The following is a 14,982-nucleotide window of genomic DNA, read 5'->3' on the forward strand; positions in this document are numbered from 1 at the left end:
TATCCACTCATCCATGTGTCAAGTACAAGTACCCAAAGTAATACCAAACCCCCTCCCTTCCTTCTCCTCTCCCCTCCTCCTTCTCCCCTCCCCTCAAAAATAAATCCATATACACTAAAAAACACACACACACACACATACATACAAGAAAGAAGCAGACGACAGCAACAACAGGGAGAATCGAAGAAAGTAACTTTAGAAAAGGGGGGGGGGGGGACTTTAGTAGAGGGGAGGAGGAGGAGGAGGAGGAGGAGGAGGAACAGGAGGAGGAGGAGGCTGGAGAAGGGCGGGGATGTTGGAAGGGGATTTAAGAGAGGGATTCAAAGGGGGAAGAAGGGGATAAATAATAGCTTATAGAATTAGAGGGGGGCGGGGATAGAGCGTTGGAGAGGGGGGGAGGGGGGGTGAAGAAGGAGATTGGATATATTCGTGGTTGTTGTTTGTTGCTGGATATTGATGTTGTGGATGGGAGATAGGAGAGGATAGAATAGGATAGGATAGGACGGGATAGGATAGGATAGGATAGGATAGGATGGGATAGGATAGGATAGGATAGGACGGGACAGGACAGGACAGGATAGGACAGGACAGGACAGGACAGGACAGGATAAGATAGGATAGGATAGGATACGATACGATACGATACGCTAGATACTACTTACTATATGAATAAGTGAACAATAAAAGTGGATGAGTGACAAGACACAACACGAATGAACAGAACAGCACGATATCAAACACATGGTATTTGACATCCAAAATGGCATGGCATCCAACATCCAAACATTGCACATTTACACTTCCCTCGTCAAACACTCCCCCTTTCCCTCTCGGCGACAAGTCTGGCGTATGGATGTTAAGCCATGTATGTCATATATGCGCCGCACGTATATGTATGTCAGGTATGTCATGTATGACACGGTAGGTAGGCAGTAACCCATCCATAGATTCATATCTTTCCATCTACTTGAAACCGGTGCAGTGCATTTCAGTGCATTTCTCAGTTCAGACCAGTGCAGTGCATTTCAGTGCAATGTATTTCAGTCCATACATCATCACACACACATGCATCCCTCATCTCCCTCATTTCCTATTCCTTCCCCCCAATTCCCATCCCCGTGCCCATCCCACGCCCGGTCAACACCATCCACCCGCCCACGACATAACAACATAAAACCACATAACAAAAACCACTGCTCAATTCCCCAAATTGTCCTACTTCCCCTTACTCGCCGGCCGCGCGCCTACATTCGCGCCCCACCGCAGCCTGCCCGTGGTGGCGGTGCCAGTCATGCTCCCCGTACCGCTCCTGCGCTCTCCCGCGCCGCTCGTCGCACTGCCCATGCTTCTCCTATCTCCTCCTCCGCCACCACCTCCACTACCACTTCCAGGCTCCGCGGGCGTATTACTATTATTACTACTACTACCATTACCATTACCGCCGACAGCGGCGTCGGTCCTGGGAACGTCCGCGAACCGGATGCCGGGCGTGCGCACTGCCTTTTCGACGTCCTTGCCGCGCGCTTCTGATTCTTCATCTTCTTCTTCTTCTTCTACATCAGCATCCTCCTCCTCCTTGTCTTCTTCGGCAATCACATTCTCCGGCGACATGCTGGGTCGTCGGCGCAGACTGCCCTTGCCCTTGCCCAGACCCGAGGAGCCGGACAGGCCGCCTGTGGTGCTGCCGCCTTCGGGTGGGAGTTCGCGCATGCCGGTGCCTGTGACGTCGTCGTCGGACGCGCTGTCCGAGTCCGAGTCTTCGTGTGTCATGCCGAGCGCGCCCTCGCGGCGGCGGCGCTCCGCGGCCGTCTCGCCTTCGTCCATGTGTGATTTCTGGCTCGTCAGGAGGGGCACGTCGGATTTGGGGGCCGTGGGCACCGGGTTGATGGGCATGTCAGCGGATGAGATCCCCTGAGTGCCGGCGAGGCGGCGACGGCGCTGGGCGGCGGTTTCTTTGTTGTCTGCGCGCGACGCAATGTCTGCGCGGATGTTGTATGCGGGTACCGGACGGGACGACTCGACCGAGGACTGGTCGCCGCCGCCGCCAGGAGAGATCTGTCGAGAGAGGGCATGGTCCTGCTCCGACTCGACTTGGACGCCGTGCTCGCGCTCAATCTCCGTGGTCCGGCTCTTTGCCGTGGCAACGGATCTCTTGCGCTGGGCATGCTCTCTGGCGTCGGCGCGGGCCTCGCGCTTGACGGCCTCCGGGGCATTCGAGTCTTCGACAACTTGAGCGCGCGACTTGGGATCGAGTTGCTGGATCTGCTGGATGAACTCCGTCTTGGACATGCGGCGGCCGCCGGCGTGTATCCGGAACCGGATGTGGTCGTCGTCCTCTTCGTCCTTGGTGCGTTTCTTCGACGACGTGCCCGACGAGGGTCCGGCTTCGGCATTCTCGTCGATGGCGCGAGGTACGCCAAGGTAACGGCCCATGTTTGCGAGACGGGACTTGCTACTATCGACAAAGCTGCCCTGTCGGCCCGGTTGCTCTGGTCGTTTCTGCGCCGGGATGTCGTACTTCTTGAGCACCTCTCCATCTTCGTCTTCGACAATGATAGTGTTGCCGAATTGGTAGGCGCGGGCGGCACCGCGTTTCGGGGGCTGCTTCGTTTGCTCTGAACCCTCGTCCGCGCCGTGCGTTTCGCGGCGGCGCAAGCCCCCCAGGCGGCCGCGCCAGCCCGTATGTTGCTGTTGTTGTTGTTCTTTCTTTGGCTCCTCCTTACGAGCGGTGGCGTGTGGTGATACATTGTCGTCATCATCGCCATCATCACCATCGTCATCTCCATGTCTGTGCTGGTGCTCAGTCTGTGCGACCCCATGTTGCACATCGTCCTCTTTCATCAGACGTCGAGCATCGCGCTCATCTCTTCGCTTCGACTGCTCTGCTGATTCTCCGCGGGTATCTCGTATTTCCAACACATTGCCCTCTTCGTCTTCGATGATGTCGTTGTGGCCTTCGCGATATATCTCCTCTTGGGGCTCGTCGCCGCCGCCCTTCTTCTTCTCCAGAGAGTCATCCCTGGAAGAACTACCGGTTGCAACATTTGTGGTGTCAGAGTCCTGATTGGCCAACGTGATACCGTCTGATTCCTGGCGATCTACCTCCTGCCGTGGTCGCTGGGGCGTAATGGCAGACTGGCTGATGGGTCCGCCAGGCCCAAGGCCCGTGTCCCATTTCTTTCTCCTGTTCGTTGGACGAACACTGTTCGACCTGCTTGGGTTGTCTTCTTCCTTCTGCCGCCGCAGGAAGTTTCCAGGGAACCCAACAGGGCCGAGGGAGCCTGGTGCTGCCTTTTCGTCAAAGGAAGAGGACCTTGACATCATACTCTTGGAGCGTGACTGAATTCGAGGAAGTCTGTCCATCCAGGTTGGTCCGTCTTCAGCAGCTTGCGTGTATGACATGGTCAAGGTCAAGGTGTTGATGTGTTTTCCCAGAGTGAAGACAGCGATTGAAGAGCCATGGACGAGAATTGATACGATGACAAGGAAGACCGTGATTGGCCAGATCATTTCGATGATGTTCCGGTGCGGAAATCCTTCTTCAGGCAATTGAGCCAAAGGCGTCGTCTCTTCCGTCTCGAGCTCTGCACGAGCCAGGATGGCGACAAACAGACCACCAACACCAATCGGACCAAAGTGGCCGGCGAACAGAGACTCGCGCCAGGTCTTGATATCGGGAATGGCAGGCTTGAGCATCAGCATGATTGGGATCCGACGGAAGAAGAGTACCAAAAGGCCAAGCACGACCAGCCGCCACGGCGAGAGACCGATGATGCTCGAATTGAACTGCTCCCACGGAATGATGGTACCAAAGTAGACGAAGAAGGCCAAATTGATGAGTAGATCGATCACGTTGGATACGTGCGCTTCTTCGGTCTTTTCAGTGAACCATCCGTCGTTACTGAAGCCCACCCCGCAAGCAAAGCCGACCAGCAAGTCGTCCATGCCAAGCAAGCTCCCAGCACCGGCGCAGAAGAGCGCGAGAACAAAGTAGAAGACGAGAAAGCTCTCACGATCAATGAGATCGCGTTCGTGCGCATATCGAATAGCACGTCTGGCCGCGTAACCTACCGTCACGCCAAAGATGGCTCCAAATACACATTCATACAAGACAGTGTAGCAGAACCAATGGAAGGCGACCGCGTTCGTGTCCGGTCGGTAGCGGATCAGATATATTGCCAGATAGACAAAAGGAAAGGCCATGCCGTCGTTGCAGCCAGACTCGGCGGAGAGCAGATCACGAAGATGCTTTGGCACTCGTTTTGCAAACTTGCCTTTACCGACAACGGAGGAGGCCAAGACGGGATCGGTGGCAGTCACACAGGCAGCGATGCAAAGACTATCCAGCCAGTTCACGTGCGACTTGAAGAGGCCCCAGATGAACAGACTCGTAATGAGCCAGCCGAAAGTCATGACAGGCACCAGCAGAAGAACCACGGACCTCCAATGGCGTTCCATGTACGATTTGGGCAATTCGACACCGACGGCGAAACATTGTACGACCAGAACGATCCTGGAGAACTCGAGCGTGATTAGGTCTGTGTTGCCCCATTCCAGCGGGTTGATGAGGTTTGCGGCGTGCGGACCGAAGATGATGCCACAGAGAGTGGCGACTGTGGCCTCGCCAATGTACAAGCGCTCCTTGATTACAGAGGAGCATAACATGAACAGGCTGGTGAAGCCTCCCAGGATTATGTACACCAGGTGCGGGCGGGTGATTGAGAGATGTTCCCACGCCATTGTAGATGGGTTCCTATCGTAGAAGGACAGGATCTGCCCAGATTGTCCGCGATGACTGTGCTTTTGTCTTTCGATCGGCTACGTGGACTGAGGTGGTGTTATGGAGGGTATAGGACGAGTGGCCGGTGAGCTGAGGCGTCCGGCGGTCCGTTGTGAGAAGCGAATGGACTAGGTGGGTGCATAGAAGGTCTGGCCGCGCGCAATCGCCGCTCCCGCAAGCCCGACGAAGGCTGTCACAAGGTCTGAGATCGTCGTGAAAGACGTACAGGTGTTGTGATGGTTCAGAGACTGTGCGTAGTGGTGGTTAGCACCGCAGACAAGCAATGGGTGGAGTCTTGGTATTACCTGTGGTGTGACATGGAGATAGGTATGTATCTCTAGGCACAAATCAAGATAAAAAAAAAAAGAACACACACCCCAAGAGGCTTTGCGCAAACGGGCAAAGACACGAGGCGCAGGCTTTGGTATTTATTGGGGCGCGGCGGCGAGGCCGAGTCAGGTGGAAGTTGGGGGAGGAGTTGGGAGGAGGGGGGGGCGTGTTAATAGTGGAGTGAAAAGGAAGAGGAATGGCGATTGGAGATGGAGACTAGCAAAAGAACGTCTTGGCTTCGTGGAGGTTGGACTTGGCAGCGTGGATAATAGTGGATCCATAGCTGTTGTTGGAAGGGCAGAAAAGAAAGAAAAGACGATGAAGTCGCGAACATGGGGCGTGGTGAATTGGGGGAAAGAAGAGAGAGAGAGAGAGAGAGAGAGAGAGAGGCATGGATATGATGTTCTCCAGCTTCCATCATGGATGCACGGCTGCTGTCCCCTCTCCTGCATATAAGAATAATTTAACGGCATGCGGAGATATATGCAATTGGCATCTGCAAGCAATTCTTCTACTGTGACTGTCAATTATTCTCCCACTGCCGTTCCCATCCTTGTTTTTTTAAATCCCCGGCCGACAACCTCCGCCACCGTTAATTAGGGCGGACTCTGCTATGTATGTATTATTAACTACATAATATGTACGGCTGCACAGCGGCAGCCTCGGGCCAATTGCACAGCGCTGCCAAGAGCTGATCTCACGCGTGGTGGGCTGGCGGCTGACCTGGGTACATTTGTACAATGCAGAAACAGACGATTGACTGGGCGGCTGGATTGGACTGGATGTGAACGGACATGGTGTTTGTTGTTCCTTTGAGATCTTATGTGGGCGAGTCTTGAGAGCTATGACCGGAGAGCGGAGCGGGTACCGGGACTGCAATTAACACGATTGATAACAGAGCAGGCCTATTATTAGAAGGGAGAGGGAGAGGTCCGTGACGCGTCTGATGTGGTTTCGAATAATTAACCTTTTTGGTCTCTATCCAAGATGTATAATTATGCTAATCTCCTCCAAGCTAGGTTGTAGTAGTAGGCCTTGATGCCTGCGCGTGGCCCATACAGTGTGCCGTGAAATATGCAACGCCGTTGGTTCTCGAGCCTCGACGATATGTACAGAATCTTCCCATGCAAAAATCTTAAATCCTCATACCCATACGATGATGAGAGACACACACTGTAGCTTGCTTGGTACAGTCCAAGTAAATACAGACAGCTTCATATGTCCAATGCAAGCCTCAACGCCCCCCGCCTGGCCCCCCCCAAAAAACAGTGCTGACAATAACCGCCGCTACAACAACAACATGTCACAAATAGATCCATTACTCATTGATCGCCTCTAGACGCATTTTCTCTGCGTCGATATTCAGGACAGCCTCGGTCACCGGTGCTTCCAGGGCATATCACCACTCATTGCGCAGCCCGGCCGTCCAGTTGAAAGTTTTGGAATTGCTGTTGAAAGTAGGTGCGTGGCACGTCCATACTCCGTGCAATTCTGCCGCCAGGCGTGAGCGGCACATCGATGCGGCTGCGACGCGTCCGCTCGTCTTCACTGTCATCCTCGTCGTCGTACGCGTCCGATAGCCGGGCAAAGTAGTCTGCAAGCCCGGACGTGGGACTTGCGATGCTGTTGTACGCTGGTGGAGGAGTTTCCAGCGGCGGTGGAGGTTGTTCCTCTTCAAATGCGGGTGGGTTGTACGAGGGGATGCGAAGCAAGTGCATGGGTCTTGCGAGCTCTTGGTGGATAGGGCCACCGAGGTGTGCTTGCTGTGGCCGGGCAAGTCCTGGAGATGAGATGTCCGTTGGCTCGTTGGTGCCGCGGGTGCCGTTGTGGAGCTCGAGTGTCGGGGCAAAAGAAGTCGGCGAGCCTCGTCGGGTGGCCGCGCCAGGACAGCCGCATTCGGAGAGCTGCGTGTCTTCGCCCATGCATTCTGGGCTAGAGTATGCAGGCAGGGATGTATTGCTCTGCGTTGCCCGGCAGGAGAGGATGTTGAAGGGCGAGTCGATGGAGATTTCAAAGTGTCGTCGCTTTTCTGGATTGTTCGTGTCGGGTCTTGACAGTCGCATGACGAGCTGTGTGTAGGAGTTTGATTAGCTGTGCTGCAGACACACACTTGAATGGAGGAGGGGGCGACTTCTTACCTTGATCCAGTGATGAACCACTATGTTTTGGTATGTCGTGTCGAAGTGAAGCCTCTGACTCCTCTCCTTGTCCTTCAATTGACTGCACGTGGGAAGCTGGACGTTGAACTCCATCTCGGTGGGTCCAATGCCATAATCACCAAGATTACCAAGAAGATTCGTCGTGTCCTGCAGCGTGACTTCTTCGCCACGTGCTGCTGCCTCGCGTTCATCGTATCGCACGCCGCCACCAGAGACGATCCTCATGGTACTACCAGGAAACACAGATGTAGCAGGCCCGTCTGCTCTCTTCTCGAACAGCTGAATCTTACGGGTGGGCTCTAGCCGATGCACCTTTTTATTCTGGCAAAAGTACTCGACATTCTCAGTCACATACACCTTGATCCGGTGACATTGCACTTTGGCAAGCGGGGTGAGCTTGAATGCGATTGGGACCTGTGCGCCTATGGGAAAGGATTTGCCAGATATGACGATATCATAGTGCAACTGGTCTTCCCAATTCCGGCTGATGGCAATCGGTTCAATCTGCTCCAGAGAGCCCTCGGAAGGAGCCCGAATAAGCTGTATCTCCTTTGTGCCCATCAGGTTCGCTCTGAAAGCTCCTGCTCGCTCGATGATTGCCTCGAGCTCGTACTTGACCGAGCCCAGCTCGACGTCGATTGTTTCAGGAAGATGGCTGTCAATTGGGAGTTCAAAGTTGTAGACATAGTCGCCCGGCTGAAAGGTTCGATAGCCCTTCTGAGCCACAGACGGACCGTTTGTGGAAGAATCACCCTTGCCAAAACTGCGGGACTGGTTGACCTGGAGAGAGAGTTTCCTGTGATCGCGTGAGGTGAGATTCAAGGCCGAGCCGTTGCCGGTGGTGGTGTTATTGTTGTTGTTGCGAAGAGAGTCTAGCGGGGAGAGTGCTGGCGATGCACCCGAGCTCTTGAGTAGCTCTACATGGTCTGCCCCGGTGCTTGCCTCGGCAGTGGGAAACTGGGCGTTGAAGAAGGGCCAGACATGCTTCATGACAATATTCTTCTCCTCAAATTCAGTCTTCCTGGGCGGTATGCCTGGATACACGTTAGCATGGATAGATAGATCGCGCAGTCTTGGCTCCTCTCACCTTCTGGCCATTTTGTCAGAGCTCGACCGGCAAAGTTCAGGGTGACAGTCTTGATCTTTGTCGGTTTCGTGACGTGCAGATGCAGGCTTCCTCTCAACATGGCAGTCGAGCGCTCCGAGTGCTCATTCTGGTCGAAGCCCTGTAGGAAGAGGACAGGCTCGGTGAGATGGATGGCGATGCTGACACCGTTTCCCGAAGCCAAGGGCTTCTCGTCGGTGGCCAGCCTTGTGACAGAAGCAGACATTGACTTGCTCATGCGGTTCCGCACGTGTGAAGCAGCTCTTGAGGAAGTAGTGACCAGGAGGGGTGGACGCGGAGTTAAGGCGGGGGCAACCCCCCCCCCGCCGCCGCCGCCGCCGACCACAGAACTGCGATTCGAGCGCATGCCGCTGGATTGGGTGGCGCTCGAATGGGAGCTTCTCCGGCTTTCGGACCGCGACGAGGCCGAACTCTGAGGCGTAATCTGCAAGGATGCTCTACGTGATTCAAGATTCTCTTGGTCTTGCTGTGAGTTGTTGTTGCTATTGTTGCTGTTGGAGACAAAGGACCTGAGGAAGCGCTTTGCGGATTGGCGAGAGCTAGCCAGCTTTTCGACGAGGATGGCGCTGGTGGAGGTGTATTTGTTGGGGGTGGGTGGGTCTGGGACGACAGAGGCAATACAAATGCGGTGTGGACGGCGTGCACGAGTTCGATATAGACCTCTCGGTGGGTTGGAGGGCAGGAGGTGGTCGGGTATGTATGAGAGACGACCGTGGTTGGAGTAGACGTAGGTTCGGTGATCTGGCATTGTGTGTGAGAGGGGGGAAGGTGATTGTGAAGAGCAGGCGGAGGGACAGTGAGAGAGTGGGTGAGTGGGATTGTGGGTGGACAGCAGGAGTGGAAGTATAATAATTGTTTAAAACAAGAGAGAGGAGGCTTGACGATGAAATTGAAGGGACGGATGGGGACAAAGCATGGATGGTAAAAGCAAGAGCAAAGACCGAAAGCGTCTATGGCAACCAAACAAAGCAAAGAGAAGAAGAGGCCATAGCGCGTGCGAGAGGGCAAAACAGCACGAGGAAAATGTCCGTAAGAATCAAGGACTAGAGAGTCGAGAGAGAGAGGGTGTGTGTGTGTGTGTGTGTCTGTGTGACAAGGACCGGGGATATTGCATGGCCGGAGAGCAGACTACCGACCGACTACAGTGACAATGAGCAGGGAGGAGGAGAAGGAGGGTACTCACAGAGCAGAGGGTGGAGGAGGTGGTGGGATGGTTCATGCAGAAGAGGTACAGGCTGGTGGTGGTGGTGGTGGTGGTAGGAGTAGTAGTAGCAGCAGCAGCAGTAGTAGTAGTGGTGATATGGGGCCGGCTGGAGAAAAGGATAAAGGGTGCACGGTGAGGAGTGAGGTGTGAGCTGGGCTTGTTGTTGAAGCACATACACACACGCACATACGCACACCGTGGACATACACAGGCGCGTACACACACACACACACACACACCACACACGATGATGATGACGGAGTGAGGAGATGCACGGACGGATGGTGTCGGGGAAGGCCCTTGCAAGCAAAAAAAGGACGATGATGTGTCAGGGTGGTCGGGTATGGAGTGGAGTGGAGATGGTAATCAGTAGTAGTGGTAGGTAGGAATTAGTTAGGAATGGGATGAGATGGTGCAATAATGGCAGTAAAGTGGAGGAGAATAGACAAGCAGCAGCAGTAGTAGTAGTTTATTAGTCTTAGTGGCAGTGATTAGTGGTATGGAGCAATAAGCATAAGAATAGAAAAGCAAGTGTAGGAGCGGGCAGGCAGGGCTAGAAAAGCTTCTTCTGGGGACGAGATGGGGACGAGATGGGAGATGGGCAAAGCAGATTCGGGCAGATTTGGGGGGCAGTCGATTGGCCCTAAGCCCGTCAAAGAAATCGAGGCTGGCTGGCTGGCTGGCTGGCTGGCTGGCTGGCTGGCTGGCTGGCTGGCTGGCCCGGAGTGGAGCGAACTCTGGTTTCGGTCTTGGGCTGGCAGCATAGCATACAATAATAGGTGAATAGTATAGGATAATTAATGGTACAATATAGTCAGTCACTGCCAATTCATGCATGCAATAATCATGTCCCGTCAATTAATCCTCTTCACTCATCAGCCATCTCTTTCTTCTCCCTCCCTCACTCACTGATCACCGTCCAGGAGCGCCGTGACGACGACGACGACGCCGACAACGAGGCGAGCCAGCGGGTCTTGACTTGACGCGCGCCGGCCATGCCTCTACTACTGTGCCTAGTGATTAGTTACTACTTACTACTGCTGTACTACTACCACTACTACCACTACTACCACTACTACCACTACTACTACACATCTCCGGCTGCTGACAACGAGACGAGGACTGCAGCCAGCCAGCATGTCCTTGCTTGCAGCTTCACCTCCACCTCTGTTGCTGCTCCCTTCAAGCCAACTTGCCCTGACGAGCTAACAGTAACGAGGAAGACCCATGCACCAATTCTTGCCCTATGACATCAGCCACCCGATCATCTACTACCAATGTCAGTGTATCCAACGCCAACTCTGAAAACAAGGCTGTTCCTACGTGCTGCTTCCGCCCAAGTAATAGTGCTGACTTGACGGAATCATGATGGATGGAATAGACTCGCTTGATTCCGGGCGAGTAGCAGTGGGACTATCCCGCAGCGTATAGGATGTCGTCGGATCCCTCTGGGGCGGCCTGCCTACGTACGTTAATTACACCATCCACCTAATCACTCTACCTAACCTACTTATTATCCATCCATCCATCCATCCATCCATAATACCTAGCATGTGCCAACTCCATCTTGACCTCCATTCCCACCATGTCGCAAGCTCGCTTTTGTCTCGGACTTGACACTTGACGTACTGTCATGCTGACTGATGTCCTGCCGCCGATCGTCAACTGGGGAACCGGGGGCATCCCTCCTCACCGCCGAATCCATCCATCCATGTACTAGACCTAATTATGCCTGTATCCACACTCCGCCCTATGACGTCGCATTTCAAGTGTCAGGAACAACAACAACAACAACAACAACAACAACAACAACATGGATGCTTGCCAACGTCTCGAGCCTCTTTCACTTCAGGCCGTCCGTATCGGGTAAATCCGCATGCGCCAAAGTCATCCTCTACCGCCACTCCTACACTAATAATCACTACCCATCTCGATCCAACCCTCATAACAAGGAAATTGTCATCTTGGGCTTTGGCGCAAGCTCCCTAGCCCATCTACTGCCCACTTAGCCTGTTGCGCTGTGCTGTGCTGGTGCCGCGTTTCAGCCGCCCTAGTACCATCTCCAAGAGCTTGTCCCATCGGGCATCACCACCATCACCGTCTAAAATGTTGCAAGTTCCTGGAGAGAGCCGTGCAAAGTGCACATGGCACATAGTCCATCGACCTGCAACACTCTATCCATCTCCCTAAACTTCGGCTGCCTGTCTCAAGGTTTAATGACGGGGACCGAGCGTGCTTCTGGAAGCTTTTTCCCCTTCAGTTTCACCAACTTCTATAGATGCCCAAAGATCTAAGAAGCCCGGTTCATATTGCAGCATGTACTTTGTGCCTAGATCTTATATATGCTATTTTGAGATATCCGTCAACACCGTGCGACGCGATGCTGAACGTGCTGAATCTTCTTGCGCCACCCAGACTCCGGCCCAGGGCCCAGCCTCAGCTTGGTCTCGGCTTGCTTATGTCATGATCGCGGGGACGCGACTTTGCCAAACACGCGACGCCACAAACACCACACTGCACACTGCCAAGGATCCTGCTTTCAATCATCTTTTGAAAGCTTTGCGCAGAATGTCGGGCCTGTACCGGAATCATGGATGAAGCTGCAGACTATGGCATGCTGTTCACTCTCACTTCCCAACTATTTTGCTAACTTCTCCTGCAGTCAACGCTCAGCGGCCTCTCGCCGGTGTCGTGCTGTGCTGTACCTCGATTGCGCCAGAGCTTCGTGTATGTGTCCGCCCTTCCCCATAGACCGTCACTCGATCTGACGAGCCCTTGCTACAGACCGAATTGGCTTCTGTTGCCCAGCAGATGGGCGCTATTCACAAGTTTGACCTCACTTCCGACGTTACACACCTGCTCGTTGGCGACGTCGAGACGAACAAGTACAGATACGTGGCAAAGGAAAGACCAGATGTCAAAGTAGTCCTCCCGCAATGGCTGGAGGCTGTACGCCTGTCATGGATGGAGGGGGGCGAGACAGATGTTGCCGCACTCGAGACAGAACACAAAGCCCCGCCATTGTACAAACTGCGCCTGAGCATTACCGGGTTTGATGACCGTGAGTAGCCATGCCTTCATTCTTCCATCGTCAGCCAGCTCTGATCACCCGTAGTGCTCTTTCGACAGAGCCTGTCGGAAACGATCATCTCAAACGGTGCTCATTATTCTGGCGATCTCACAAAGCAGACCACCCACCTGCTCGCGGCACGCCCAGAGGGCAAGAAATACGGCTATGCGCGCCAGTGGGGCATCAAGGTCGTTTCCCTGAAATGGCTACAAGATACCATCACGAGAGGCATGGCCCTCGACGAAGCCGCCTATGATCCGCTAAAACCAGAAGAAGAGCAAGGCAAAGGCGCATTCACCACCCTCACAACAACAACAACAGTCGTCACTGGCAAGCGCTTACGACCCGAGCAGCAACACGAGGCCTCGGGCGAACCCCAGGTCCGGAAATTGAGACGGACTGCGAGTACAAAGCTGGGCAGCCAGAACGAAAGCATCTGGGCAGACATCACATCGCACTCTGCCACTGATAGGCGTAGAAGTGACGGTCAGTGGCTTGACTTGGACAAGACGTCTAGTGAAAGCGCAATCCTATCACTTGTCCCTCCTGCTGCAGCCAGCGCACACGCGCCTGATGTCACAGCCGAGGCGGTTCCGGAACCTCGCGCCCCGGTGCTGGAGCTTGTACAGCCAGAGGATGGCATTTTCCAGAGAAGAGTAGTGCATATCCATGGGTTCGATGAGAAAAAGGTATTCATCATGACTTCCCGGCTCCTGCTGTGCTGACTTCAATCAGACCACCATTCTTCTCCAACATCTGTCGGCCAATGGTGCCATGGCCTGTACAAGACCGGCTGAGCTAGCGGCATTACCTTTGGAGAAGTTGGAAGACGGCTTTTTGATAGTCCCGGATGATGCCCCTGTGACGCGACTCCCTCCACTTCCCGAGCTGGCTCAAAGGCTGCTTAAAGTGACTAACTGGTGGGTGGAGAAATGCCTCCACAACAAAACCCTGATCGATCCAACGGAAGACGCCTTGTGCAGGCCATTCGCCAAAATCCACATCAATGGTATGTTGATCCCTCGACGGGTTTGTGCTCGCTTCTGACGAAATGCTCAAGACTTTAAAGGCCTCACGGTCACGTCTACGGGGTTTACTGGGATCGACCTTTTGCATGCATCAAAAGCTGTCAATTTGATGGGTAGGATTTGTTCCAACTTTGAATCCGCAACTGCTAAGTCATGCCTGCAGGCGCGGTGTATGACGAATATCTAAAGCCAACCACCTCGGTCCTGATCTGCGGTCCATTGTCGGCCAACAAGGAAAAGCTGTCACTGGCCGCCAAGAACAGCATTCCTGCTGTCACACAGGACTGGCTCTCACATTCCATTGAATCGGGTGAGAGGAGACCGTACAAGCAATACTTGGTCCAGCCGATTCGCTCGATCAACCATGAGACAGGGGAACAGGCGATTGAAAAGCCAAAGCCCACGAAACAACTGCCCGAAGAAGAGAAGAGCGCGGTATCCAAAGGCAAGTCCGGCGCGAGTTCGGAACGAGCAGCAGCACATGGAAGAGTCCCACAGCGGCCGACAAACGGCAAGACGAAACGGAAGCTTGGTGGTGAGCTGCCACCACAAAATCTAGGTCGCCCTGACGACAGCATCTCCAAGCCGCTTGCTGAGCTTCCTCAAGCTACCACGTCACCTCGCCGTCGCTCCGCAACAACATCGACCAACACGTCTAACAAATCTCACAAGTCGGCGTCAGAGCAAAACTTGGACCAACCGTCACGACCATCCTCACCAGACCCGGAGCCCGTGATGGCCGTGGAGCAGCCCCATCTCGAGAATGCTATAGCTGCGCTGCGTGCACAGAAGCAGGCCGCCCGAGCACCGTCTGCCGCGGCCCCTGAGATGCTCGAGACCAACCGACAGCGACGAAGGCGGGGATTGTTAGGCCGAGCCCACTCATCCGCCACAAGCAACACTTCCACGGGCGACCCAGACTCGCACGTCTTGACCAACCACGCCGAAGCCAGCAGTTCCAACGTCGTCGAAGCGCCCGAGTCATGGCCGCAGCAAAATGCCGACTCCGCCGCCGCCGCTGTGGTGGAGCAGGAAGCCCCGCCGCAGACCCAGTTGGTCTACGACAACCCGGAAGCCAGACGGGCAAGGGAGATACTCCTCGCCAAGATGGGCGGGAAGATGGAAGAGGAAGCGTCGCCGGCCAAGGGGATTGGCGTGGTCAAGGATCTCGGCGGTGGTAGTAGTATCGGCGCCGGCTCCGGCGTGACTGGCGGAACCACCACGCGGCAGGCCCGCCGAAGACGATGAGTCAGTCTGCGGGCTTGGGACGATGACTCAAGCCACG

At 54.5% G+C, this 14,982-nt stretch overlaps 6 protein-coding genes across 6 annotated transcripts; 3 read left to right on the forward strand and 3 right to left on the reverse strand.

Moving 5' to 3' along the window:
- Positions 1-1,215: 1,215 nt before the first annotated feature.
- Positions 1,216-4,740, reverse strand: EJ05DRAFT_432692 (uncharacterized protein; the record flags this gene model as incomplete). Its single annotated transcript, XM_033741569.1, has 3 exons — positions 1,216-1,572; positions 1,726-2,688; positions 2,746-4,740. The coding sequence occupies 3 exons, from the start codon at positions 4,738-4,740 to the stop codon at positions 1,216-1,218; spliced, it is 3,315 nt and encodes a 1,104-aa protein (XP_033605254.1).
- A 219-nt stretch (positions 4,741-4,959) lies between these two features.
- Positions 4,960-5,626, reverse strand: EJ05DRAFT_15965 (uncharacterized protein). Its single transcript, XM_033739393.1, has 2 exons — positions 5,086-5,626; positions 4,960-5,028 (listed from the first exon to the last, which is right to left on the reverse strand). The coding sequence occupies exon 1, from the start codon at positions 5,581-5,583 to the stop codon at positions 5,236-5,238; it is 348 nt and encodes a 115-aa protein (XP_033605255.1). The 5' UTR covers positions 5,584-5,626; the 3' UTR covers positions 4,960-5,028; positions 5,086-5,235.
- Positions 5,627-6,271: 645 nt separating this feature from the next.
- On the reverse strand, positions 6,272-9,636 carry EJ05DRAFT_471765 (uncharacterized protein). Its single transcript, XM_033743027.1, has 3 exons — positions 8,357-9,636; positions 7,249-8,303; positions 6,272-7,179 (listed from the first exon to the last, which is right to left on the reverse strand). Exons 1-3 carry the CDS (start codon positions 9,141-9,143, stop codon positions 6,517-6,519), a joined length of 2,505 nt encoding a protein of 834 aa, XP_033605256.1. The 5' UTR covers positions 9,144-9,636; the 3' UTR covers positions 6,272-6,516.
- EJ05DRAFT_534282 (uncharacterized protein) lies at positions 9,310-9,962 on the forward strand (the record flags this gene model as incomplete). Its single annotated transcript, XM_033749178.1, has 2 exons — positions 9,310-9,460; positions 9,541-9,962. The coding sequence occupies 2 exons, from the start codon at positions 9,310-9,312 to the stop codon at positions 9,747-9,749; spliced, it is 360 nt and encodes a 119-aa protein (XP_033605257.1). The 3' UTR covers positions 9,750-9,962.
- A 1,388-nt stretch (positions 9,963-11,350) lies between these two features.
- Positions 11,351-11,954, forward strand: EJ05DRAFT_471767 (uncharacterized protein; the record flags this gene model as incomplete). Its single annotated transcript, XM_033743028.1, has 1 exon — positions 11,351-11,954. A coding segment is annotated over one exon (238 nt), but the record flags the coding sequence as incomplete, so codon positions are not given.
- A 456-nt stretch (positions 11,955-12,410) lies between these two features.
- On the forward strand, positions 12,411-14,945 carry EJ05DRAFT_481689 (uncharacterized protein; the record flags this gene model as incomplete). Its single annotated transcript, XM_033745101.1, has 4 exons — positions 12,411-12,660; positions 12,715-13,358; positions 13,405-13,678; positions 13,861-14,945. 4 exons carry the CDS (start codon positions 12,411-12,413, stop codon positions 14,943-14,945), a joined length of 2,253 nt encoding a protein of 750 aa, XP_033605259.1.
- Positions 14,946-14,982: the final 37 nt, after the last annotated feature.

This window comes from Pseudovirgaria hyperparasitica, assembly GCF_010093815.1.
Source record: "Pseudovirgaria hyperparasitica strain CBS 121739 unplaced genomic scaffold EJ05scaffold_1, whole genome shotgun sequence".
Lineage (NCBI taxonomy): Eukaryota > Fungi > Ascomycota > Dothideomycetes > Acrospermales > Acrospermaceae > Pseudovirgaria > Pseudovirgaria hyperparasitica.